Below are 27,805 nucleotides of genomic sequence, written 5' to 3' on the forward strand. Positions count from 1 at the left end.
TGTCACAACGAATTTCTCATTTTGTTTCGGGCGTAGGAAGACAATGATGACCAAAAACTACCCAGCGATGAGGCCAAAACTTTGAACATTAATTAATAAGGATAAGGGAAATTATAATAGTATAGATTCATCAGTGTGTAAACTAAATAGAAGAATAAGAAGAAGAACATTTTAGACAAAAACTATTTAATAGAAATATATTAATTTAGAAACTTGTGAAAAACTTTAATCTATCTCGTCAAGAAGCGAGAGGATTTAGACGTCATTATCAGCAATATTTTGTAATACTCATATTAAATATAGAATATTAAAGATAGATTTTAATAGACCACTCAAGGCTCCATAATTATAATTACAACTATCATGACTAACTATATAATATAGCCACGGACACGTATAATGTGTAGGTAAATGCAAACTAGTCTTTTATTCTTTAATAGCCTATAAAGTAGCTATATTCTAATGGCTGTACATAAAGGAGAAGTCTTACTAATTGTCCAACTTATAACAGAAAATTGTAACTTATTTATTCTTGAAATAAATATGCAGAATACTTAACAAATAACAAGGCGACTACCTCTTTACCACTGTAATATGTGTATGTAAATTTATAGAATGGAGGACAAATGATGATGATGTTAATATACTTAATACTTGATGGTGAAGTTATAAACGAAGGAAATAACAGACTACTGTTCAAAAATAAACCTTCCTTATTAAATACAGAGATTAAAGAAATGAGAGACTCTGTTTATGTCCAAGTAACGTATAGATGGAACATCTGTTAGCTAATTTCAAGTGTTATTATATTTCTCATAAAATAATTTATTTCTAATAGAAATATATACCTAATGGCTATAACAAATGAAATCTATGTAATTTAAAATGAAAAACGCACAAAATTTGCTACTAGAATTTTATGGGCCTAACAGGTAGTTTAGTAAACACATCATCTATCTTCAACCCCATACTGAAACTGGTAGTAACATTTAACTCGATCAAGTCAACCCAAAATAAAAACAATGTTCCCTTAAAATATTTTTAATAAGGTGAGGATGCTTTTAAAATTATAAGTATCCAGGGCCGGATTTAGATGAAAAGAGGCCCTAGGCTACTCCACTTATGAGGCCCTTTCACCTTGCATTTATAAGTTTGTAAATTACATGAGAGATAATAAAATACAACACTACAGTGATACATCACTGAAACAGTTTTATTGTTCACTGTTTTTAGAATAATGTAATTTTGATTTTGCTAACAATTTTAATATAGGCCTCTTTTTTTTTTCTTTTTTTTTGCGCATCAACAGCTGAGGTTATTAGCGCCCGGAGCTTTTTCCAGTGCACTGCCGGCCTCCGGAAAGTGTTCTCTCGTTACAGACAACACTGTCCATCACCGGACAGTGAGCTGTAAGAAGCTCCTAGGAAGAGAAAATCTAAGGGTCAGCTGCTGGATTCGAACCCGGGACCTCCGCGTGGGAGTCCAGTATGCTAACCGCATAGCTAATCCCTTCCCTTAATATAGGCCTCTCTTGATCTTGAGGCCCTAGGCTGAAGCCTAGTTAGCCTATAGGAATATCAGGCCCTGTAAGTATCTCCTCCCTGCGAATATCGCCCTCCAAAAAATAAAACCCAAGAAAATAATTCAAATAAGTGATTGGCTTTTTTAAATTGGGTGAAATTCAACAGGGGAAAAGGCCGAAGGCGGCTCGTAGTCACGTGACCCTTCTAGAACTGTTGTAACATCCTTCCGTTACAATAAAACGTCACAGAGCCCATTGCTTCAAATAAGGCATCAAAGTCGTATTTCATGAATTCTTATAGCTCATCACCATGGCGTTTCCAACGCAGAGCAATTTATTTCAAATATATAAACAAAAAATAATAATCATAATAAAACTGGCTATGCCGAGAAAGGCTGACAGTGTCGTCGCACGTGTTGGAAGGGTGTCAGGCACTGCGTAGCCAAAGAGAAAGAGCAGGCCTGCCACATGACAAGCGCGCAATTCTCCAAGAGGGTTCTCCTTACATAAGGAGGCTATTTATATATTTAAAACATATCAATTTGTACTGTAAAATCTAGGTTAAGAATTAGGTTAGTTTATAGGTTAGTTCTTTTAATGGGGAAAGGAATATCGAGTACACTTTTCCCTTGTGCGAAATGTGGTGCGAATGTATTTATTAGCGTGAATGTATTTATTGGCATAAATGTATTTATTTGAGTAAAAGTATTTATGGGCAAGAATGTTGTATGAATGTTTAGGATAGATCACAGTACGGGGTTGAAAGAAATTTTATAAAAGTATTTCAACCCCTCTAGGTTAATTTTTTGACTAGGTTTATTTTAGAATGTGCAGGAAAATTTGTTAAAAGTACTGCACATTATCATAGTTCTAAGGAAAATAGCCTCCTTATGGTAGATTAGGTCTAGATACGAGGGTTGTTTGAAAAGTCCGTGCAACAATAAAAACTACTTAATTTTTTGGGGTAAACCTTTTTTATTTTTCAACATAGTCTCCTTTTAGGCTTATACACTTCGTCCAACGCTGCTCTAGTTTGTTGATCCCTTCCGAATAATAGGATTTGTCCAAGTCTGAAAAATAGCCATTCGTTTCTGCAATCATCTCCTCGTTTGAATAAAATCTTTTTCCCGCCAGCCATTTCTTCATATTGGGGAACAAATAGTAGTCCGAGGGAGCCAAGTCTGGAGAATAGGGGGGATGTGAAACGAGTTGGAACCCTATTTCCATTAATTTTGTGACCACAACTGCTGAGGTGTGAGCTGGTGCGTTGTCGTGATGGACTTTTTGTGGGCCAATCGTGGGCGTTTTTCTTGCAGCTCGGTTTTCAAACGGTCCAATAACAATGAATAATATGAACCTGTAATAGTTTTACCCTTTTCCAGATAGTCGATGAGGATTATTCCTTGCGAATCCCAAAAGACTGTCGCCATAATCTTTCCGGCCGAAGGAACGGTCTTCGCCTTTTTTGGCGCAGATTCCCCCTAGGTAATCCATTGTTTAGATTATTCTTTGGTCTCAGAAGTGTAGTGATGTATCCATGTTTCATCCACAGTGACGAAACGACGCTTAAAGTCCTGCGGATTCTTCTGGAACAGCTGCAAACCGTCCTTGCAACGCTTCACACGATTTCGTTTTTGGTCAAGCGTGAGCAATCGCGGCACCCATCTTGCGGATAGCTTTGTCATGTCCAAATGTTGATGCAAAATATTATGTACCCGTTTATTCGAGATGCCCACAGCACTAGCAATCTCACGCACCTTCACTCTTCTGTCATCCATCACCATATCATGGATTTTATCAATGATTTCTGGAGTAGTAACCTCAACAGGGCGTCCAGAACGTTCAGCGTCCCTTGTGCCCATGTGGCCACTCCGAAAATTTTGAAACCACTTATAAACTGTTCTAATCGAATGTGTAGAGTCACCATAATGTTTATCAAGCTTCTCTTTAGTCTCCTGAGGCGTTTTGCCTTTCATAAAGTAGTGTTTAATCAACACACGAAATTCTTTTTCGTCCATTTTTTGAAAATCACTCGACTTCCTCGATTCAAACGAATGCCAAACACAAAGAAATAGACCGATCTGGCTGAAACTTGAGATGCTACTAACTAAACATAACCTCGATACGCGCCAGTGGTGCTATCTCTCTGACTTTGCACGGACTTTTCAAACGACCCTCTTATATTCGACAATAAAACACTTGGTCTTGCTTTAATATCTTAAGTTGTTGTAGATAGGGGAAGGCACGAATGTATCCCACTCACCCCTCGTCGACTGGATCGATGAGATAAGAGGGGATGAGTGGGATATATACGCGAACATACCTAGGGCTCCACCCTACCTAGCTCAGCAAGGTGCAGAATGTGGAAGCCCGCGTGGTACCGCGTGCCGACCCAGCTCGAGTGACTAAAAGAAGAGAGAAGCTTAAAATGATTAGGAGCGCTAATGACCTCAGCAGTCGATGCGCCCAAAAAAAAAAAAAATAAATAAATAAAACTGTCTAATATAATTTTATTATTATTTTTAATTTAAGGCTCGTCAACATAACTGTAGTCAGCGTCCTGGTCTCTGCCGGCCTCTGAAAAGTGATGAAGAAGCTCCCAGAAAAAGAAAATCTAAGAGCCGTTAATTTAAACCAATTTTGGCAAAATAAATACCAAAATATGAATTATTATAAATTAATTTTACGAATTATTTTTATCAATTAAGAATATAGGGTCGGCCGGAAGTATATAAATTGCAATACAGTCAACACGCAAGTCAACTTGTAACAAAGTGAACAGAAAATTATTTAATTAAACCACATTTTTTAAAGAACTATTATTAGTTAGTTCAAAGTTCCAGATCACGTGATTGTTAAAAACACTTTAAATAAATAATTACTTTTAGAAGATTTTAAATAATAATAATAATAATCGATCCAGTCATCAGATGGAGATCTTAGAGCAAGTTCACTCCATCGATTGCATACTTTTTTTGTGAATTAGATCTATTCTATATCTTAAACTATTCTCAGCTTGATCAGTTTAAGCAGCATGAGAAAATTACGGGTTTTTTCCTTTAGAATTAAAGGAGAATTGTTGTATCAAATTCAATTCCTTCAAATTTCTTTCCAGTCTTGAGAGCGTGCGCGCAAAGATGTAAATTTTATGGAAGAGTGCTCTATTCTGTCGGAGATTCACTGTTTTTTTGGATCATCATCATTGCAGTTTTTTAAAATATCACCTCGGGGACTTTATTTGGCTATTCGCAAGTGATTGCCCAGGAGGGGTATTCAACTTGGAACTATATCAGCGCTCATATTCATATATTGTAATTTGATTTTAAACAATGCACCACAAGCAGCACTGCTTTATTAATAAAGTGATTTTTTGTAGGCAACACAGATTATGGATAATGCATGAAATTTATTTCAAATTAGTTGGACTTTCATTTTTAACAGTAAAACAATACTCTAAAGGGAAGAATCAATTTTAAACCCAAACCTCTTAAAGTTTTATTAACAGAGAAAAATTGAACTCTACACATCTGGTGCAAATCTTAGTTTACTGATCTGAAATTTCGAAAATTAATAGAAGTAAAATTATATAAATTGAATATTATACAAACTATGCATTAAAAAAAAAATAAAAAAAAATGTTAACGAATAATAAAGCGTTATTAATCCTCACATAATATATGTGATTGTTGTCAGCAGTAGGCGGAACTTGATAAGCAAGAAAGTGTGCTCAGAACAAAAGGGTGTGAAGAGGAGAGATCTGCTGATAACTCCTCAGCAATATTTCCCGCTCTAGCCGACCGGAAATACAACCAAAAAAAAGTACCCAAAATAAATTACTTTTATTAAACAATTTTTCTTTGTTTTCTGCTAAGTATAAATTAATTAGGTTTTAATTACAGAAAAAAGGCGTCAACTTTCGAAAGAAGAAAAGAAAAATGACTTATTTTCATTCTGACCAAATAGGTAGTCTGCATTAACTAATGCAATAATGAATAAGAAAAACTTGAAATTATAATTTTATCAATAAACATAATTATTATAAGATATGTATATTAATATTTGTATATTAAGAGGCGCCACGGTAGCCGACCGGTTAGAGGCAAGACCTGCAAAGCTAATAGGCATTGTGGTACTGGGTTCGATTCCCGGTCTTAGATCTTGGAGTTTATTTAATGGTTAATAAAAGAAATTTACAGTAAAGTATCTTTGCTAGTCGCCTCCGTCCACGACATCTAATTGGAGTTGGACGTTAAGCCCCGCCTGAAAAAATAGGCGATTACTTTACTATATGTACGTATATTAATATAAGATATTAATTAATATAAGATGTGTAAATTTTTAATTTACTTAAAAAAAAATACTTGTGTATCAAATAAAACTATCCGGTATCATAAAAAGGAAGAGCTTTTACGTCATTAATAAGAAAAACTAGCGGAAGGAAAATAATTTTCATTAGCTACTAACACCTACACTGATATACTAACTACACTAATTATACTAACACCAATTAAGAACATGTAAATACTTAATTTTGTCTTAAATAGTAATAGTATTCAATAGTTGTAGAATAAGTATCGATTTGCCTTCCACCAGAGCTCGGATGTAACTTTGCGATTAAAATCTTTCGGACAAATGTACCACTTTGGTGGTGGCTTAATGGTGACTTTGTGACTTCTTTTTTTTAGCTTTTCCAAAAAATTGGCATCAGCCGAAAACACGATTGAGCCGAATTTTGTTTTTCTTGACGAAAACTAAGGTTTAAAACTTTTTGAGACGATTCAAACAAAATTAATACAGCAGAACATTTGCATTAACCAAAGGGCTTAACTACTACAAAACATAAAATTAAATGAATATCAAGACGAATACTCACTTTACACTAAATTAAGTTGGTTTGTTTGTTTGTTTTCATTGTTCTAAAAATATACAAAAAAAAAGATTTTGTTCAGACTGTAAGCTGAACAATTGTTACCATTTTACCAGGACAGGTGCCATTAACAACATGATGTGAGATAAATTGACAGACTAAAGAGGCAGCTGCAGTGTGTTATAATACCACTTTTTCCTTTGGGTTTAAAAAAGAGTAGAAAAATATGAAATTAATGAACGATCCATTTTTCTTAGAAAAAAACCTATTCTTTCAAAAGAAAATTCTTTCTAAACAGGTCTACCTTTTTTTTTAGAAATGAGAAGAAAAAATGGACGCTAGACGTTGGACGAAATAAACAGTTCTTAACTTCTAGAGCAATCACCTAAACTATGAGCTACGCTAAATAGTTATTGTTAGACTCGTATATTTTTTTAAAATTGTGGAATAAAATGTACAAAATTATATTTTTCAAAGCTCTTTAAAAATTTACTAGAAGTGATTAAAAAAAACTGACGTCATAATAGCGAACACAATAGTGATACTATTGCAGTGAAACTCGGCTTGATAGCACAAACATGACAAAACAAAGCAAATATTAAATACAAGGATTTATTTTATAAGAGATTAGAGTTGGTTCTATAAACTTTAATCACAATGAAGAACATTAACCCTCTGCCCACAAGGCTGGGGTCGGATACGACCCAGCTCTTACATTTCTGTGAACTACGCACGTAATACCGTTTTGGCATCAAAATGTACTCAGGTATCCTTTCTCCCAATATTAATAAACAAGTTCAGTAGGTAGGTTATGATTTTAGTATTCTTTTAACTGAGTTCTAATATCATTTTTTAAAAAGTTTGTCTCGTGGGGTCGGATAAGACCCCATTTTTTTTTATAAAGTGCGAACTTTTTTTTAAATACAAGTTTTCCAAGACAACTAAATTGTTTTTTAGTCCATCAAAATGAGTAAAAAAAATATTTTTATCACGGAGGATGAAATAAGGGAGGAGTTTTTAAAACATTAGACTGAATCTGATGGCGAATCTGTGGAAGAAACATGTTCTGAGGAAGAGGATGGCCTTTTATCAAATGATGATAATCAGGACGATGTTTAGGATTCAGGATAGTTGTGACGACGAAGATAGAGAGGCAAGAAATTTTATCTTAGGAAAGAATTAGGAAATTACATGGTCTGACAAACCTCTTAAATCAACATTTTCCAAATTTCCTAAAAGAAATATGTAACACATCTCCCAGGGCCAAAGGGTGAAGCCAGAGAGCTTTTTGAAAGAGGGAAATTATTCTCGTTGTCTTGGGAAACTTTATATAACAGACGAAGTGATTGGCACCTTAGTCAGCTGTGCAAATAAAGAAATAGAAATGATATGTGAAAAATAGAAGGCTAAATAGTGGATATAGGAACTACAAACTAACATTAATCATTATTAGTTGATATTTACCTAAAAAAAGCAAATTGAGAATCAGGCGAAATAAAAAAATTTATAGGGTCGGATCCGACCCCACCTTGTGGAAAAGTGAACGATGATTTACCTTGTGGGCAGAGGGTTAATTTAAAAAAATGACTGTAAACTGCTTTAGGTAAGAATTTTGACAGGCTGTTCATTTTGGCCCCAAAGAAATGACGATTCCTTTCGAATTGGCTAACAGAAGTAAGCAGTAGCTAAAAACTTCAGACTGGTCCATGGCCTTCTCAAGCAACTTTACAACGGAACTGATTCGGTCAAATGCCCGTAGTGCTTTTTAGGTAAGATGAAGACAGAAGATCTTATCTTTATAGATGTTTCATGTTAAAATATACACACCCTAACGGTATGTCTGCAAATATTCTTCAGAGACGTAGAATAAAAAACAAAGTAATTGGACTTAACTTTCAGAGAAATCAAGTCAGGGAATCTGATCTTTGTAGCGTCCATTTCCCAAGGTTTTACATTGCTCATAAAAAAAAAATCACCCTAATTGGAAATAAACTTATCTTTTCAAAAAATTCGTAAATCTTTCACAACTAAAGAAAAATCTTGCCTAAATTGATAACCGAATCCTACTATAGTACTTGGGAAGATCTTACATACGTTCCTTCTTACAACGTTGAAAGGTCAAAACTAATGCTTTTAATTTAATGGGCCTTGACGTCCCTTTGGGTATCAAAGTCTAAAACATTTGTAACACTGACTGACCTCTTTCCACTGCATTTTAACCGTAAACTTCGCCTATTTTCGCAAAAAATACAACTCAAATTTCACCTTACAGATTCCCGCATACTTTGTTCACAAATACCAACAATTCAGGAGCAATGAGAGAATTTTGTGAGAGAGCAGTGGAATTAGGTTTTTATTAAATCACTTCCTCTGCAATCTAGTGGGTCTTCAATTTGCTAAGGCCGGTGACTTCCGTTCCGTGTATTAAGAAGAAAGCGACAAGTGTTTCATATTTATGAACATCTAGTCAAAGAGAAATATTCAATGCACTCGTTAATGGACCTCAAATTCTTCTAACTCTTTCTAAGGTACGCCTTCTTAATGCTCTTATCTCTGTTTAAGACTAACCAAAATTTTTATTCATTCCTCTATCCACCAAAAAATTGCATTTCAACTTCATTTTCATAACCGCTTGATCTCTCCTTTACTTTGCTAGTAACTTGCGTTATTATTTAAGCGCAACAACATCTAAGAACATTATTGGCTTCCTGTGCTTTCTCAGTACACCACTCTGGACCAACCTCGCTACCTCTGGAGATTGTTCTCTTACTGAGGACAACCAACCCTCTAAACCAGAATAAAACAATCCAAAAGCAATATCTGGTTTTGAATCTGGGATATAGCTAACCGTTTTCCCTTTTATTATACTAATTAATCTGTGTTCTACTAATATATAATCTCATTTTCGACATAGCAACACTCTTCATTTCCGTCTTTTAACCGTACCTCACTCCCAAGGGTTAATGCAGTTCTTTGCAAAAATCAGTTTAAAAAATGTTATCGTTTCAATGAACAGATGTGAAAAAACAATCAACTACTTAAAATGGAGTAAAAAAATAAATAAATATTGTAATAAAATTTGGTTAACACTAGATCACACAGCTTGACATCACTAAAGTCGTTCGTCATTCATACAAAACCATTGATAATATAATTTAACGGACGATTAAACCATCTAAAATGAAACGGAAATTTCATTACAATATAAAACAAATTAACAAAAAATCTTTAATAGAATATTATGTAATGGAAGTCCATATTAATTAATAATAATAAAAATTAAATCAAACTCAATTTCACAAACACAAACACTTGAATACCCACAAAATACAACACACACATTCATGTGTATGATAAATTTTTTGAAAATAACATCCATTAAATTAATTTCTAATTATAATAATTATTAAGTCTATTTACCCCGTTGAAGTTAAAAAATTCGTAATTATTAATAATTACTGTAAAGAATTAAAACGATTATCTATAAAAAGATAGTAGGTATATAATTATTTTGTTACTTCAGCTGAATAAATTAAAAAAAGAAAAAAATGTAAAATATTTGCATTCAAATCTAGATATTAACGAGATTTTGAAATATATTGTACACTACTTGAAAGAAAATCTGCATATAATTTTATGTAGGACTAAAATTCTAATTCAACCTGTTGAAATCACAATGTCCGCCTCCCAGACAATGGCTAAGAGCCCATCAAAAAGAACATGTACGTAGGCTAACTTCTTCAGCGTGCCTGGGCATCTTCTGCAAGGGCATCATGAACAATATATAGCTACTTTTATTATTATTATTTGAGGCGCATCAACATCTAAGGTTACTGGCACCCGGAGCTTTGTTCAGTGCACTGCCCGCCTCTGGAGCGTGTTCTCTCGTTACAGCTCAGTGTCCATCACCACGGACAGTTAGCAGTAGGAAGTTCTCTAGTCAAAGAAAATCAAAAGGGTCAGCAGCTGGATTCGAACCCGGGATCTCCGCATAAGAATTCAATACGCTAACCGCATAGATAATCGCTTCCCTTATTTACGCTATTGTCTGTCATTAGATTTCCTCTTTCAGATTTACTGTTCCTAAGTCGGCCTGGATATTGACGCGTCTTAAAAGATAAAATTAGATAGAAACTCCCTTCAATAGTAACGAAACATTAAGTCCCGGCTAGCACAGAATTATATGGCCGGCACTCTCGAACCTCGAAGTCATTTGGTAGATAATTACCTCTAAATCAGAAAATATTTCTTTACAACAGCCTGTTGAGGTCTATTGAGGATTTCGAAAGTGTTAACCTATCGCAAAACAAGACATCCTTCTCACTAAAACTAAGAGAAGATACAAACTTTGTTCAACTATCAATATAAAAAGTTGGAACACTGCGTGTAATCCAAAGACAATCGCCATACAATAATCTATTAGCAAGACAAAAACTAATTAATGTAAATAAATACAATTAATTATTATCAACCATTAGATTAACTTGGTTAGAATAGGAAATAGCTCAATATTAAACTTAATTAAAATACATAATTAAAAGTATCAATTAAGAAGATGTTGAAGTTGTTTGATGATAGTTTCATGGTAAGAGAGCGAAGTCTTTGTTCGAGGCGAAACCTTTTGTCTTGCAGCAGGAGGCGAGAGCTCATACCGACCGCCGGACAGCCATATTGGAAAGGAACCACTCGCTCCTAAAGGATACACAAAGATTATTATCACTTAACAAGCATACACTTTAAACAACACACTTAACTGCAGGATGACAAACATTAACCCAAACAAAACAATTTTGTTTGTTCGGACGGGTTAATTATGGTTTATTGCTTATTTTTTTACTCCTGTTATTTTATTTATTATAAAAGCCACTTTTTTTTTCTAATTTCTATGAGATCGCCACAATGATCTTTTATTTTACACTGCAGGAAAGAATACTATTAAGATAAACAATTTTCTTAGAAAATATGGTTGGGTCCGCAGTGCTGGATAATATCTTTGATTCTTTCTCATTGGTTTCGCGTATTCTTCCATCATCAGAAATTCGAAAATAAAAATTTCTTATTAAATTTCCAGGGATCTGTGGAATTATGATTCAATCAAAATTTTTTACTTCAAAACAAAACTGTGTGATGGCAAAGCAGCCCCAAGTAATCCAATTTTTATTATTATTATTATTATTTTCCGACGCATCAACAGGTTGGTCATTAGCGCCGTCTAGTTACATAAAAACCTCTCTTAATAGGATGACACCTGATCCTCCCTCATTACATCCTTAACAGCTTCCATCGGGAAGCAGAATGGAGCCAAGAGACACTGGAGTAAATCTTCTCTATTCAACCCTTTGACCATCGACTCCAGTCGACGGAAGTGAGAGATTTTACTGACATGTTGGCACCATCCTTTCTATTCTTGCAAGCTTTGGGTGGACCACATAATGAAACGTTTAAAGAAGCCTACTTGAACTTTTTCTAATTGATCTAGGTGCCTTAAACTCCAAACTGACGCACAATAAAATAAACAATTCTTTACCAAGCTCCGGTACAGAAAGATTTTTAATTGCCAACTTTTGCATTTACCGGAAGAAAGAATTCCAATTACGCTTCCAACAGTTGCATTTGATTTTACTGTGGCCCTATTTGTCGTTTCTTTAAATAAACAGGATCTTGTAAAAGTTATGCCCCAAATACTCTAATTCCTTTACAATTTCTACGTGCTCGTTACCATAATAGAATTTCCTTTGCTTTTTTAGATTGGCGACCTTGCCCGAATTTTAAAATCTTTGTTTTATTAAAACTTAATGTAAGGCTATTCTTTTCACAATAAGCTTTAAATAAATCTAATTTGTGCTCTACATAAGTGTTAACAGTCATCCAAAATCAATAGGTTGTAGGCAAAACTTAGGAGAGTTATTTTCACTAGAGCCTTCAATTCTGATCCATTAGATTTAAAATAGTGCTCAATATCACTAACAAACAAATTGAATAATGACATGATTTCTCATTAAATAACCCCTTTTTGAAATATCTCTCGCAGAAGTCATACCACATCCTGATTTTAATTTAACCTTTGCTAAAGAATACAATTCTCGTATCAATCGAAACAATTCAAACTCTCTGCGAGCTGCAAAAATTATTGGCTTTCAAGTTACCAATTTTATCTTCTACGAAAAAACACTTGGGTTCAACTAGAGCGGCCTTGAGGCCTTGGATCTATAGACCCCTTTGGATCTATAGTGGCTCAAGACACTTGGTTTAGTTTTAGATAAATCATTTTTAGATATGGAATGCCACCAGCTAGAGAACACCCCTTTGCGGAACTCAAGCCACTTATTATGGCGAACAAGCGGTCATTTATACTTAACAGAAAAATGAATACACACAAAGAAAAACATTGACAAGTAATTGCCTATTTTTTCAGGCGGGCTTTACGTCCAACTACCAATTAGGTGTCGTAGACGGAGGCGATTAGCAAACATACTTTACTGTACATTTCCTTTATTAACCATTAAATAAAATACAAGGCCTAAGACCGGGGAATCGAACCAAGTACAATAGACAAACATTTACCATAAATGATTATGCGAAACAGATTAATTGTTAAAAATTACAGTGTTAGAATAAAATTTACCAAACAGAATTTCATCACTGTCAACAGCAGCGTAATAATCAAAATTATTAATGTACTGAACGTAAAATATTGTAAATAAATACTGCGCAAGATCCGTAAACTTGAATTATTAATTATGAATTTAAAATATTAACAATCATTTAGTTGCACAATAATCATGATACTCTTTAATTTACCCTGAAAAATCTGACAACTTACTAACAAAATGAAAACACTAATTAAATTTCTGAAACCCACAGAGAACTGAATTTGAAACCCACCCAATTTAGAGAAGTGAATACCACTAACTTTTTTATCCTTAGTTGAATATTTATTGTCGCTAGAGAAATAATTATATGGATATACAGGGCGTTCAGCATAAGACTACCGTTATACTACTTTGGAACGCGATTCTGGGCATCATTTGCAACAAAAAATCTATATAAACTGTGGCTCGATTCTGCACCGTTTTATTGATATTTTTAATTTTATGTTTTTTCAAAGTATTACTACTTTTTAGCAAACATTTGTCTATATTTCTCAAACTATTATAGTTAATGCAATTTCAATAAGCACATTAGAAATAAGGTTAAATTTCCTTTTAAATAAGCTAATTTATATTTCAAAATAATAATATCAAGTATTTCACTTTGTGGCCCCACACATAAGAAATAGCAAGTTTCTAATTTTTTTCCAAAAAACTTTGACTTAATTTTTCTCAAAAATATTATATAGGTTTAAAACGTGCACTACTCATAAAAAACATCTTCATACAATCACCTTTCGAAAGGTATACACCTTGCATAGGGGTTATTTTAAAAATTGATGCAGAAATTTCTTATTAATTGCAAAAAATAGGCGTTTAAACAGCGTCGGCATTATGAAAGGAATTCGCCTACCATAAGAATATAATTGATCAGAATCATCAAATCCAGTACCATTTTTTGCAAACGTGTAATTTAATAATTAATTAATTTAAGAATTATATTCAAAAATATAAAGTTTACAATATAAATAATAAAATAAGAAAATGGTGTAAGAGGTTAAATGAGAGTTAGGTCACAATTTCGAAAGAAAGGGTTTTCGTTTAACCAGTTTAGAACTGAGGGCTATTCTTTAGTTATTTAACAAAATATGCTACAAAATGTGAAGAAAACACAGATTTTCTTGAACTTATTCGTTAGCTCAACAACCTGTTAATTCCAAAAGTTTATTGTGTATATTATGTGAAGGAATATTTAGATTTGATTTCTTTCATTGGTTGGACAATATTTTATAGCTTTAGCAATCAAATACCGAGAGGTTCAGATAGATTCTATTCTGATCAGAATAATAAGTATCAATAATACTTCACGCCCGAATTTCTCCCATTAATTTAAGCGACGTTGATGGTGTCATGAAGAATTAGCAGATATTAGAATTTAAAGACGATAGTTTTCTAATCTAGGAAGCTAGCTGGCTAGTTTTGGTATGATGTGAGAGATAGTTGAAAATCCAGCATTTGGGGAGGAGGATTAGCGCATGGCCTGGGAGGCGAGGACCTTACGGCTGTTCGTAGGGCCATCTGCGACCCTTGGAGCAGTTTGACCAGATAGGTAGTTATTATTAGGGCAAGCGTGCGTTATACAAGAGCATTCCATTAGTCTCTACTGCTCAAGCCAATCGTCACCTCTCCTGCTTCTAACTGGTCGCGGTCTTGCCCCTAACTAAGCCGAAAATCCATTCCGACTTAATCTGGAGTTTTGCCTTGTTGAAGAAAACATCACCCGCTGGGAGGACGGACCAGCCTCTGTGTTGTACACTGTGACAGTTAGCAATTAATAAAGATAAAAGGTCTTTAAAACGTTATGATATTGCATCATAATTGCTAGTGAACGTTATCTGGTTATTGGCACTTGGGGATCAAAGAAAATAATTTGCAAGAACGACTGCTAATAAACATTGGACCTTCTGAAAAGACCACGGTTTTCCAATAGGAACTCAAGGGGCTCGACACAGCAAGTCACTTTTCTTCACAGGGTATGACTATTTTACCAAAGTCCGAATGCAGTGTCAGAATGTCCATCATTTGCTAGGCAGCGGTATGTATCAGTTCTCTGGCATGTTGGGAACCAACCATTCGCAAAAAAAAAAAAAAAAACTACGGAGTAGAACACTGCACCCTCGTTAAGAAGTGAGACAATATCTTCTGGACCTTTAAAATGGATTGGACCAATAAATAAGCTGCAATGACTCTGTGTATAGACTTCTCCCTGCCTTCTAACGACAAGAGTAATATTTAATCTTCAACAAGACCGAAATTGAACCCCAAACAGCGATCTGTAAAACCATTAAAACATATTTGGTGAGGTTGTTTTTCCTTGCAGCAGAATTAGATATGCGACAATCTTCACTCTAACACACTATGTACAAGCGAGATGTAGATTTTTATTTTATTTCAAGCTTTCCTGTCATAAATCTAACATAATTCTAATATAAAAGAATATGGGCTTCATAGAACTTAATTTAAGAATTCTACTATACAAGACAATTTGAATCTCTAGCCTAAAGATACGGAAGAAAAATAAACATTAAAAAATTTACTTGTATTTTACACAATATTTTATACCTCTTACCAACATTCAACTTCTTTGTAAAAATAATGTGCAAATACATCAAATGAACAAAAGATCAAGAAACAATTTTCTTGAATTAATTTTGGTAAAGTGAGAAATTATTTAAAAAAAAGACAAGAACAAAATAAGAAATTAACAACTCATTAATAGCTATTTGGCGTGAAAGAATTACATGAAATTTTCAAAGTATAATCAAGCATGAAAAGATAATATGATAAAGATAAAAAGAAGTGCGGTAAATAATTTATTAACGAATTAAAATAGCGCAGATCCAGAGATAATCACGGCAGGGAATGGATGCTGGTTAGAAAGACCGCACCCAGTTGCTAGCGCTCACATTAAACAGTTCCCAAATCATTTTAAAAGGCATTATTTTAATTTTTTTTTTTAACTTAAAAAAAAAATAAAACATTTCGAAACGTAGAGCAATTAATCAATAAAGCCACACAATACTTAGTTACAGATTATTGTTTGGTACTTACAGATAAACTTGGTGCAAACGAATTGATTTTACAACTTTAATATGAAGAATAGCATCAAGAGTAGGCTGTAGAAATCCATCAGGAATATGCTATTCAAGACTATCAGGGATAGACTATAAGAAGACCATAAAGTTATTTATTTTAGCTCGAAAATCAGTCCACTAGGTAGGCTCATAATGTAAAAATATTTTTTGTAGCAATTCACAACATAAAACACGACTCGTTTAAACAGTAAATTAGTTTAGTATAAACATTTCTTACAAGCTGATGGAAGTAGATTACATCTGCCATAAAGAAGTATACTGCGAAGAAAGTGAACTATTCATATTGAATCATACCGCACTGTTTTCAGATATTTTGCTGTGGAATGAAATCCGTCCATTATTGCAAAAACTAAATCATTTAGATGATTATTTTGCAGAGAAACTGGCTGTCTGTAGATGAGGATAAAATTTTCTGATTAAACAGATCTTGAAACCAAGTTCTGTAAGAACAGGACATTTCTAGCGAGTACAGGCTAGAATTCAACAAGTTAATAACTGTTATTTTCTTCTTTTTCGTTTTTAAATTATTCTTTCGCAAAAACATTGGCGCATTATAATTTAAAATTATATAATTATTCATCACTTTTACAATACAATACATCACTTTTACTCTGCGACGCCGTACTTCTCCACCAGTCAGCTTTAACTCTGTACCTCTTTCTCCTGCAAATTTAGTTCGCTACCTTGGGATGTATATCGACAAACGACTAACATGGAACCCACATACTAAACTAAAAAGACTGGAACTCAACAAACGGAATAAACTGTTACTAAGACTAATTGGCAGACGGTCGAAACTTCCAATAGAACATAAACGACTATTATACAACACCATACTTAAACCAATGTGGACTTATGGACTCGAACTGTGGGGTTCAACCAAACGCTCAAACTCACAAAAAATCCAGGCCTTTCAATCAAAAATTCTCCGTCAAATTACAGATGCTCCATTCTACGTTTCAAACTCTTCTCTTCCTAAAGATCTCAACATACCCTACGTGACTGAAACAGCTAAAACTAAATACCGAAAATTCCATAACTCTCTTTCTCTATGCTCTAATCCTCTAATCCAAAATCTCGCCTCCATAGCTATTCCGGACAACCCCCCACGGCGGCTGAGGCGTTGCTGGCCCCGCGACCATCTCATGGATTGATAACCAACTCAAGCGGGAGTGTTGCCAGTGGGCAGCTTCTCTCCTCCAGCCAATCACGTCCATAGCATCATTCATCGGATTTGCTGATTGCATTGTTTGTTTTGTAGATAGTAAATGGCAAATAAAAATAAAAAAAAAAAAAAAATATATAATTATTGTTCATTTCCAATATTTGTTTATGGTTTCATCGAATTATATAACGACATTTTTCTTAAATTTTCGTATTACAGATATCTCTTTTAAAACAAGAGGCGCTTCAAGGCTTAAAAGTAAAATTTACTTGGATTACTATTATTTTTTAAGTTACCGGATAAGTTTTCGCATTTTTTAAGCTTGTTTATGTTAAAATAATTATTACAACAAACAATAAAATATAAAAAAAATCTTCTCAGAGTAGTTTATGAATGAAAAAATTGAACTTTGAACTTAACTTTAAATATACTCTATTAATATACTCTATAACAATATACTCTATTAATATACTCTATAACAATATACTCTATTAATATACTCTATAACAATATACTCTATTAATATACTCTATAACAATATACTCTATTAATATACTCTATAACAATATACTCTATTAACATAAGAAAAAAAATCCTTTATCATTGGAAACTCAAGACGTTTCTCTAACATTTTCGAAAAGTATTATTTTGTTCTTTAAACTGCTGATTTATTTTTTAAGAAGCAAATAAAAAGAAAAATCGTACAAGTAAGGAGTGCTAGGGAGAGAAAAGGTCCAACATAGCAACAACTCATTGCAGCAACTGGGATAATCTCTTGATTTATGGAAATTTGGGCAACTTCTCTCTCCACTGAGGCAATATGAGTTCAAAAATACAACCATTAATTTTTTTTTTAAGACTTCGCTTCAAGAATTCATGTTTATGTGTTTAAATGAGAACCATTCTATGCACTTTCATCAGCGTGGACACGAAACTAAGTAGTTCTCAAATTATAACTTGTGCATAAGAATGAATCCGATTTACTTAACCACCAACTGAAAGCGATAATTAATTTAACTTGTAAACAATTCGGTGGTTGATTATTACTTTATTTTAGCTTCAATGATGACTTCACTTCTTAAAGACACGGCTGAAATACAAAGCTTAATTCAAAGTTACAAGGAAATATAAATGCCAATCTTGAGCACTTCAAATGAATATAAATGAAAATCATCTTAATTTATACAGATAAAGATATTTTAGAGATTTAAAGACATTTAATTTCTCATTATCTGACAGTTTTTTCTCCTGGAAACCAGAATTTACGTCAGCCTAAAGAAATATAGACAGAGGAAAAGCGTGGTTTATAAAAGATTGGTAACGCATGAATGCGGCCACTTTTGAATCAAAAGATTTATTAAATTCATTCAAGAATGGCAGAAGAAGAAAACTTGAAGAAATAAAGAATGTTTAAAAAAGAACTAGGCGGCTTTTTGAAAATTGTACAAATTAAACAAAATTATTTTAAGAAAAATCAACAACATTTACTGCCACACAGACAATTATCTGATGGAATGGAAGACCAAAAGTAACTTTAACCAAAAAAACTATTAAATATCTCAAGAAACGAAAAGCACAGCACTTAATTCTTAATATCAATAGTTGATTTTAGTTCTCAGAAACAAAATTTAGATTTAAAACGAGAAATGTAGCTCATATTTTTAAACGAAAACCACTAAATAATTAATTTGATCGGAAACATACATTTTCAAAAAATCCTTTTTACTAATTGTCTTAATGTACCAGGAATCATAACTCAAAAAAAATCGCCGATTTGATATTTTATTTAGACTTCCTTATTGAATCGATTTCGGAAAGAGAGCCGTAAATAGGTTTCAATAAATTTCTTTGGGTACAACAACACGTCGCATACATCGTGTAAATGCTTTTTTAAAAAATATATTCTCCACGAGTCTTTCGCACACAATTTTAGAGGAGAAAGAAAAAGCTTATTTACGAGTACTTATAATTTGTGTTACTCCCATTGATAAAATTTCATTCATGAGTAAAACATAGCAAAGAAATTTAAAAATAAAAATTGTAGCCAAAACTTCACTTGTAAATTTCAATCGAATAATATTCAGACTTATCGAGGTTTTAGAAGCAATATTGACGATATACAAGGGACAAGACTGGGGTCTATTAAATAGTTTGGAACATTTATTAAGGGAAGTTTATTTGCAGGGTTTCTAAGGGCGCGATGACGTAGCTATTCTCTAAAAAGCACAGTTCCCTTCGTGGCATAAAAAAATTTATATTTATTAATCTAAATCTAATTTCGTCCAGCATATCATAAAAAAGTATTCAGTACTTAAAAAATTGTTGAAAAATTTAAAGTCATACTTCTGCAGTTATTGTGGATATTCCGTAGTGTTTTTCTGAAACATAGGTGCCCTATTTAATGAAAAAGAACTGTCAGATGATGAAACCGCTCAAACAGGTTCACCAGGAAAGCTCCAGGAAGAGGGGCAAGAATCGACAGTCAGAGATGGCCACTCGCTTTGCAGACAGGACGCTTTCGTTCTAAAAAGATTTGCCAGAAACAGTAAAGATGCAAATTCAAATCCTTATCAAGGGCGAAGAAGTGGCTATGGGGATAACATTTCCGTTGCTGTCATATCAACACTCAGAGAGGAGTTTTTTAATCATCCTAGATGTATCCCACTTCCATCTGGTTACTTACTCAATGTCGAACTGCAAGCGACTTAGATAAGGATCAGTTCTTTTAAATATTATTTTGTTTTTACTAGTCCTTGTTTATTTATTTTTGGCTTATTTTAAAAAATCAAGTTCCACCTTTCACAAAGAAATTTCAAGACCCACTAGTTACGGAACATTGCTCCAAATTACCGAAGATCGTAACTTCTGCGCACATACTCTAAGAGTATGTGAATGCAACGGAATATATTTCTCCAATTCTCTAAACAAATACAAAGAGTTTAACTTGAAGTTATGCCGTAGTTAAGCCTAACACTTCAATTTAAGTCTCGATTCAAAGAACATTATTTAAAAAAGCTTCTTCTAAAGGCTATGACATCATGCTTCCTTTAGCGGCACCATTTTATTTTAGTGAATAACAAATATAATTGTTGAAGCAATATACCTGTTTAGTAAAAAGGTTTAAAAAAATAATAACATAATTATATTTACCGCGACAGTTCGCCCTAAATTTGTCATTAAAACTATTAATCTAATTCAATCCAATTAACATTTTTATCTACTCTTGAGCTTGAGATAAAGAAGTAATTCATCCTTTTTCCAGTACTTGCAACCAAAATAATCAGAAATCAAGTTCTGTTATCTTGTTTGTGATTATTCCATTTCCTTCAAATTTAGTATTTGTGTAAACATTTAATTTAGAGAAGGCATTAGCTTAATCACAACAAAACTTTTAATTTACTATATCAGTACCTCGGAGGTACACAACACATTTAAATTTTTTACAGAAGAGCAAATGAAAGATTTTTTTTAACAGTTCTTACTTGTAAGGCTACGGGAGTTATTTTGCTTAAATCTTTGCTGGATAATAGGTACCATAGATGCACCATAACTGATGGTCGGGTATACCTCGTATACCTCCGAGGTACTGGTATTCTATAACCAGTTGTTTAAACAATGACAATTCACAAAATGACATACATACTACATGAAATCTTAACACTCTGTTATAATCTTTAACTAGAGAAGGCGAAGACAAATAGTTTTCAATATAAGCAATTAGTGTTTACTTAATAATGAAAACAAGTGTAAAATCAATTATCTTCCATGGTGTTTTATTAGGCCTTTATTATATGTGAAATTGAATTTGATTCATTGAATATCTATGACAGAACTGAAAAATATCAAGAAATTAAGAAATTTTAAAAAAGAACTAGGCGTTTTTTTAAATATCAACATTGAATTTAACAAAGCAATTTTATGGGGAAAAAAAATCAATAGTAACAGTCACTTGGATTCACCCGGTAGAAAGAAACACAAAAATAACTTAAAACTCACAAAATTTTCTCAAAACAAGAAGAGAATACAATATCAATGGTTTTATACATCACAGTAGTTTGCCTTTAAAGCTCTATCGCATTTTTGATTAGTGAAGAACAAGACACACAATTCTCATTTCGATTTAAATCGTAGAAGTACTTCGAGCACTCTCAACTACAACCCTAGCTCGTAATGGCAGAAAATTATGGATCATAAGAATTACTTCCTTCTACTTTCAGTAAGGAGTTGTACTGTGATCATAAAAAAACATTAGGAATTTAGTTTATAATATTAGAACGAGCTTTAAAGAAGTACCCTGGGCAAAAAAAAGAAGTATCTGACGCGGTATATTTTTTTTAGTCAAAAAAATAAGCCGGAAACAAAATATCGTATTAAGAAAGTCAAACTTGATATTCCAATAAATAAATCAATTCGTTTTAATCGATTCTGAAACATACGTAAGTTATCATTGATATGCTACTATGCTAGAGTGATTTTTCGGTATTACTTAAAATTGAAACCAACCATTTGCTCTAAACTTCGAACACTATTAAAAGCTAATCACTTTTATTTGAAACTATTAGAAAGGAAAAATGATTTTCTGAGAGTTCTGAAGAAAAGCGCAGCTAAAGCCATTCGCTAAAGTTTAGGAATATACTAAAAACATTTTCAATTTAAATAAAATCTATGTTATTAGCTCAGAATAAAGTGTACAAAAACTATTTAAAAAGATATTTATTCCGTTTAGCATTTCCCAAACAAACATGCAGAATGGAAATGTAGATTAGATACATGAAGGGTGATGTCCTCTCTGGGTCACAGTGATACCCACGGGTCCTCTGTCCATTGTGGCACTCACTAAGTTGGAGCACACTCCAGGTCTTAACTAGATTTAGGATCTAGTGAGAGTCACCTAGGCAAAGTACGAAGGCGTGCATTTTTCTTCCACCAAAGAGGCGAACCCTGAGCGCTACAATGCAGCCGCCGCTTTGTCTTCTTCTTGACAAAATTCGCACAGGATATACTCTGCTAGGCCCACGCAATGCAAGAGTTTCCTCAATCTGTATTGGCAATCTAACGGTGAGCCATAATGGAGTAATTCTGCAGTAAATTTGGGCGAGCAACAGGGAACATTTGCGCCTGTCTAGGGTTCCCCTTCATCGCTCCTGCGACCACATCTCTGATGGCCACAATAAAAAGGCCATTTTTCTAGACCGTAAAAGGGTTCGGACTCCGCGAAAAGTGCGTATAATTCAAGCGATCTACCGCCTTATTGCCCTTGCATTTCTAGGCGAGAATACTGCCAGTACACATCAGGATTTCTAAGCAAACCTACACCAGTCTTTAAATAGATTTCCTGTAAGATGAGTACCGGTTTCTGGTTATGCGTGAATATAACGACCTTGAATCAATTATTCCCCGTTTTAATTTATAAGTAGCGAAGAGATACGAGTATACTACAATTAGCTTCGCCTGGAAGACTGAAGCTAGCCGAAAATTCTAACTTCGGCTGAACTTCCATACTCCTTGGCTCCCACTTTTTCATCCATCTGGGAGTCTTCTATTCAATAGTACACTGAATCGCCAGTTGACACTGGCAGATTCTCTGTCCGGAATAAAAACTTTAAAAGACTCCAAAGACTGTTGATAAAAAAGTTACTATGATTTATCAGAAAACTTATAGACTCGCTACAAAATCAAACATGAGAATTGAGCCAAGTGATTGCAATAATGAAAATTTATGTAGAATTGGAGTGAGAGGTTCTCCAAGAACGGAAATTAAAATCAGTTAATTCATCGATTTCAGTTATTGCGTTCTCACTTAAATTATTTATTTAATTATGTTTGGTTAGACTTAGTTTTATAATCCTGACCGCATATAAAATTGCAACAATTGCACTCAAACCTGGTTGGCGGTATAACATCAATACTTATAGAAGTTTAAACTTAATTTCTGGTTTCCAGTTACTTCAAAGTATTAAAACAAGGCGGCATCACCCATTGTGAGCAATATATAACCCTAAAGGAATCAAATTGGTTCAAGAACATACAAAATGTGATTTTTTTTCTGATTAACTAATTTTGGGAACAGATACTGATTACTGCTTCTACTTTGGCTCTTTTCTTTCACTTCAATCCCACTCAGCATAGGAATATGCATTGGTTTAGTTAGCTGCATGGGTGGTAACCTGTGAAAAATACACATTACGATTGGGAAATCTTTTAAAATCATCTGGTGTAACATCAGGTGCCTCTTTTACAAAGGAATGTTTTTTTTTCCTTTTATCTTATTCACAATTTGAACTCATCTCCATATTCACGCAGAGTTTCTTTCTAGAACATAAGTGGTCTTACTACTTTCAGTTTGTTCTTCACAATCAGCTCATGATGAAGAAGAAGAAAAACTTCTACGCAATTTAAAATGACTAAAATGATCTAAGAAATTCGGGTAAATTCTCTTCACTACTCTAAAATAGGTTCTAAAACCAGGACCTCGCGAACAGTCACATCGGTGATATGAATTTTCAGCTTCTCGCACATCCTGCTAGTAGCTAAGTAAAAAACCCAAAAAGTTTAATTAGCCAAAAATGTTCAAATCCGGAGAAATGGAGAACCGGGTTACTTGGAATATTTTATTTTGTCCCCAAAGATAGCTCCTCTCATCGAAAGATGAAGGATTATGTAAAGTAAATAATTAGAAAATAAATTCCTTTGCATCCGGCATTAAATTTAAATAGTTTAGGTAAACAATTTTTTTTTTAATTATAAGATGAGAAATGAAAATTGTTATATGCAGCTGAGAAAAATCTAGAGTTAGTGTTTACATATTTCTTAAAAATAACTAAAAAAAAATATACGCATCAATATTTTTGTTCAACTTAGCGGGGAGCCATCTCACTACATAGATAGATGTTCGGCAGTTCTGTCATTCCCCACAGCAGTATTCTTCCCTGGACAGGGCTAAGAAAGGCAAAGAAGCTTTTTCAACCAAAGGGACAAACAATAGGCCAGTCCTAGCTATCACTAAGGCTAACACTTCCCGCTTTTAGCGGTGACTATTTTGATTTATTCCCAGAACTTATTTCAAGCACTTCCAATTTTGGAAGCAGTTTTTAGGCTTGAAATACTGAAAATAGATGCCGCTAAATAACATATACTTAAGCGTTCTATCAGCAACATCATTTTTAAAACTTAATAAACACTGGTTTCAGATCATTGAAGGCATAAAAGATATCTCGAATCGGTAAAAACAAACACCAGGGCTTAGCAAATACTTCGAACATCTGACCGTCAATAAGATTAGTTTTAATTTGGAAATTAATCAATCGAAATACATAAAAAAAAACTGCAGGATATAGCGCTCTTTTTCCCAGGGCAATATTTTAAACTTCTGATAAAGTTTATTGTATTCTAAAAGAAAAGATAATGTTTTAATAAAAACCTAATCTTACTTTTTTGATAAGATCCACTTTAAAAAAAGCAAACCCAGTATTCTAAAAAATGATATCTGTTCAAGCGAAAAAAAATCAAAATTTGAAAAATCTGCTTTGTAAATGTGTACGCTGATTATAATCTTTCAAACTTACGACCCTCCTAAATCAGTTGCTGATTTATACTAAAGAGTATTATGAAGTGTTGAAAAACTGTTGACTCGAAACCACAGGTAAACAGAGGTAATTTAGAAAAATTCACATTATGAAATTTGTTTCTATTTAAAAAAAGAAAAAGGAAATTTGAGAATCTAAAGCCAAGATTTGAGGCTAAAAATATAGTTGAAGCAACTTTCATAGAGAAAGAAATTAAAATAATAAGAATTTAAGAAAAAAAATTCTACATTCAATATTATATTATTAAAATATATCGGGAAACAACATTGAAGAAACAAAATAAAACAATCAATAAACAACAATTAAAAACAAAGAAGCACAAACAACATTAAGTAGATAATTAAATTTAACTTAAAGCTTAAAATTAATTTGCACAAAAATTAATTAATTAAAATGCAATTAGATTTTATTCATTTTTCGAGCATTTTAATAAAATATATTTTGAAATTTAAAAATCAAAAATTAACTAGAAAAAAAATTGATAATTATAATCAATAAAAGTTGTTAAATAAATGGTAATGCTTTTAGTTAATTCAATTATAATTAATTTATCACACATAAAAATTAATTAATGGAAAATATGTGTTTGCCATTATTAAAGCGCTAATTAATTATAGTGTTACATTAGTTTATTTCAAATTGAAGGTGTAGGTCATTTTAAAACCAGTAATTTTTGTTTTAATGACTATTTAATTCTATTTTATTATAGTTCAAAAGAACTTTAAAGTCCAACTTTTTAACGGTACATGGCCGGCCGGAAAATATAATCTTGGAGTTATCTTTGTTAAACGCTTCTTTTCAAGATTTTTGAGCAATAATTATTTTATTTCCTGTGAAAGACTTATTTAGGTAGTAAATTTAAAGTTTCATTGACTGGAGATTCTGTTTATATGTGAAGAGACTGGAGAAAAAGAGATCAATTAAATGTCCAAATAAAATTTTAAATATTCAACCAATCAATTTATTGAAAAATTCTAATGATAACAGAAATCACGTTCACTGACCCTTAGTAAGGTGTTGTGGAGACTGCGGCCGCCTTTGCTGTCTTCTCGGCGACTCGTGCGGCCGGAATCTTAAGTGCGGAGGTGGTTGCGGTGTGGAATGCGGTGGCCCAGCTAGGAAACCAGCGGCTGTTCCAGCTGCGGCTCCTGTGCCGAAATGGCCAAGTCCAAAACGATGGGCCGCAGCCGGAAATATGGAATGCGGAGGGAATAGTCCGGCAGCAGTGTAAAGCCGCAAAGGCGACTCCAACACCATCATGGTGTGCCTGAAGGTGGCTGTACAGAAGATATCCTACACATCACCTTGTCGCCAACATTCTAGCTGACTTCCTCCTCGCTTAGGATCACCCACTGTTCTCTTTTTCTTTTACAAGTTATTTCGATCTTAGGAGAAAATTAACTAGGGCAAATTCTATTCCAATAATCTCCTCTATTGCCTTATAAAGTTACTGAACTTCTTCAATGTTCATAAGAATGTTCTTCGACTTGTTGCCTGTCGTCCACAAAAGGATGAATCTATCCTCAATAGTCCTGAACGGTTTTGATAAAAACACAACGCGGTTCTTGTTTTTTCTCAACTTTATTTTCCAAACAATATCAAAATGAACATTTAGATAAACAGATATTTAACATTAAAAAAAAAAAAAAAACAAACAAACGTACATCGAAATTATACAGACTGTACCGAGGCTGTCTAAGACCCGGCCACCGAACGCTGACTGCGATCTGTTGTACAAATCGCCTACCCCCACTCCTGCTAAATAATACCGCCCTAACGCCCAAAACTTTCTATTGGCCCGATATGGCCACGCCTCTAACGCTACATGGTTAATGATCACAACACGCCCGTCACTGGATACACGAGAGAACCCACCCCGACCTCTCTTCTGCGGGGGACTCGATGTGCTGCTGCTACTCCACCACATCCACTTCCCCGCCGATACGCTGCCTAAACTCATTACTAACACATAGAGAACGATTGGGAGAGAGAGGAGCGTTGTGGTGTCGCTAACGTTTCCTCCAGTTCTTGCCATATACACTGTGGATGAGTATAGACTAGCGGCTAGAGGGAGAACAGACCAATTTGTAAACGGCATTCAAATTAATTGGCTGTGCCCTTTAGCGAGTCCCCCCACTACTTTTCTCTCTCTAGATAGCTAATGTCACACTACACACACACACCCTCATACCCACAATATACATATATATGAGTATATATACATATCACACAGATATGTATATGTACACATAAACAGTATACACCACTAATTCGCCCCCTCTCGCATGCTCCTATTGATTTTATTACAGCAACTACCACACACACACACATACACTCGAATACACACAAATACTATGACATACACGCCGTGTATCTACGCTTAATATTACTGTTATTTCATTACACAAATTCACCACCCAACCATGTCTGCCGTCAAGTAAAAGAAAGAACCAAATTGTTACATGAGGAGGCAATAACAGTTTAAAATAATTATAATCAGTTTCTCTTAAAGTTTAAATTAAACTTTTACATATAGAACTAATACAACAATTGGCAATGTCAAGCTATCAAATATATTCTTTCTTCCTGATCTCTGAAAAATGGTATTTTTCTTCTAATTTATTCGTGACAGGAAATATAGTTATCTGCCAAATTTCAACAACATCCGCTCTTTGAGTACTAAAAAATATTTTATCAGAAAAGTTTTTGGGTAACCCAAAATATATAAGTATATAAAAACAGAAATCGTAAGATGCTAAAACTTCTTTATTTCAAGTGTAAACAATAAAAACTGTAATTTGGCGATCATATTCTTTTTATAAAAAGATTAGATTTTTTACAATGCTGTTCAGTCTTTTGTAAAACGCCAAAGTATTAGTGAATTTGATGATGATCTAAAGTTGAACTTTTTTTTTTTGGT

General features: G+C 33.6%; 1 protein-coding gene across 1 annotated transcript in view; it reads right to left on the reverse strand.

Annotated features, from left to right (window-relative positions):
* Window positions 1–27,643, reverse strand: part of LOC141449179 (uncharacterized) — a 120,927-nt gene extending 93,284 nt beyond the window's left edge. Inside the window, exon 1 of the mRNA XM_074118322.1 lies at window positions 25,890–27,643. Coding sequence (XP_073974423.1) covers window positions 25,890–26,145 — 256 coding nt within the window. The 5' untranslated portion in view covers window positions 26,146–27,643. The remainder of the gene's footprint in view (window positions 1–25,889) is intronic.
* Window positions 27,644–27,805: the final 162 nt, after the last annotated feature.

Source organism: Rhodnius prolixus, unplaced genomic scaffold, assembly GCF_049639745.1.
Source record: "Rhodnius prolixus isolate KJV_2025 unplaced genomic scaffold, Rpr scaffold_2, whole genome shotgun sequence".
Lineage (NCBI taxonomy): Eukaryota > Metazoa > Arthropoda > Insecta > Hemiptera > Reduviidae > Rhodnius > Rhodnius prolixus.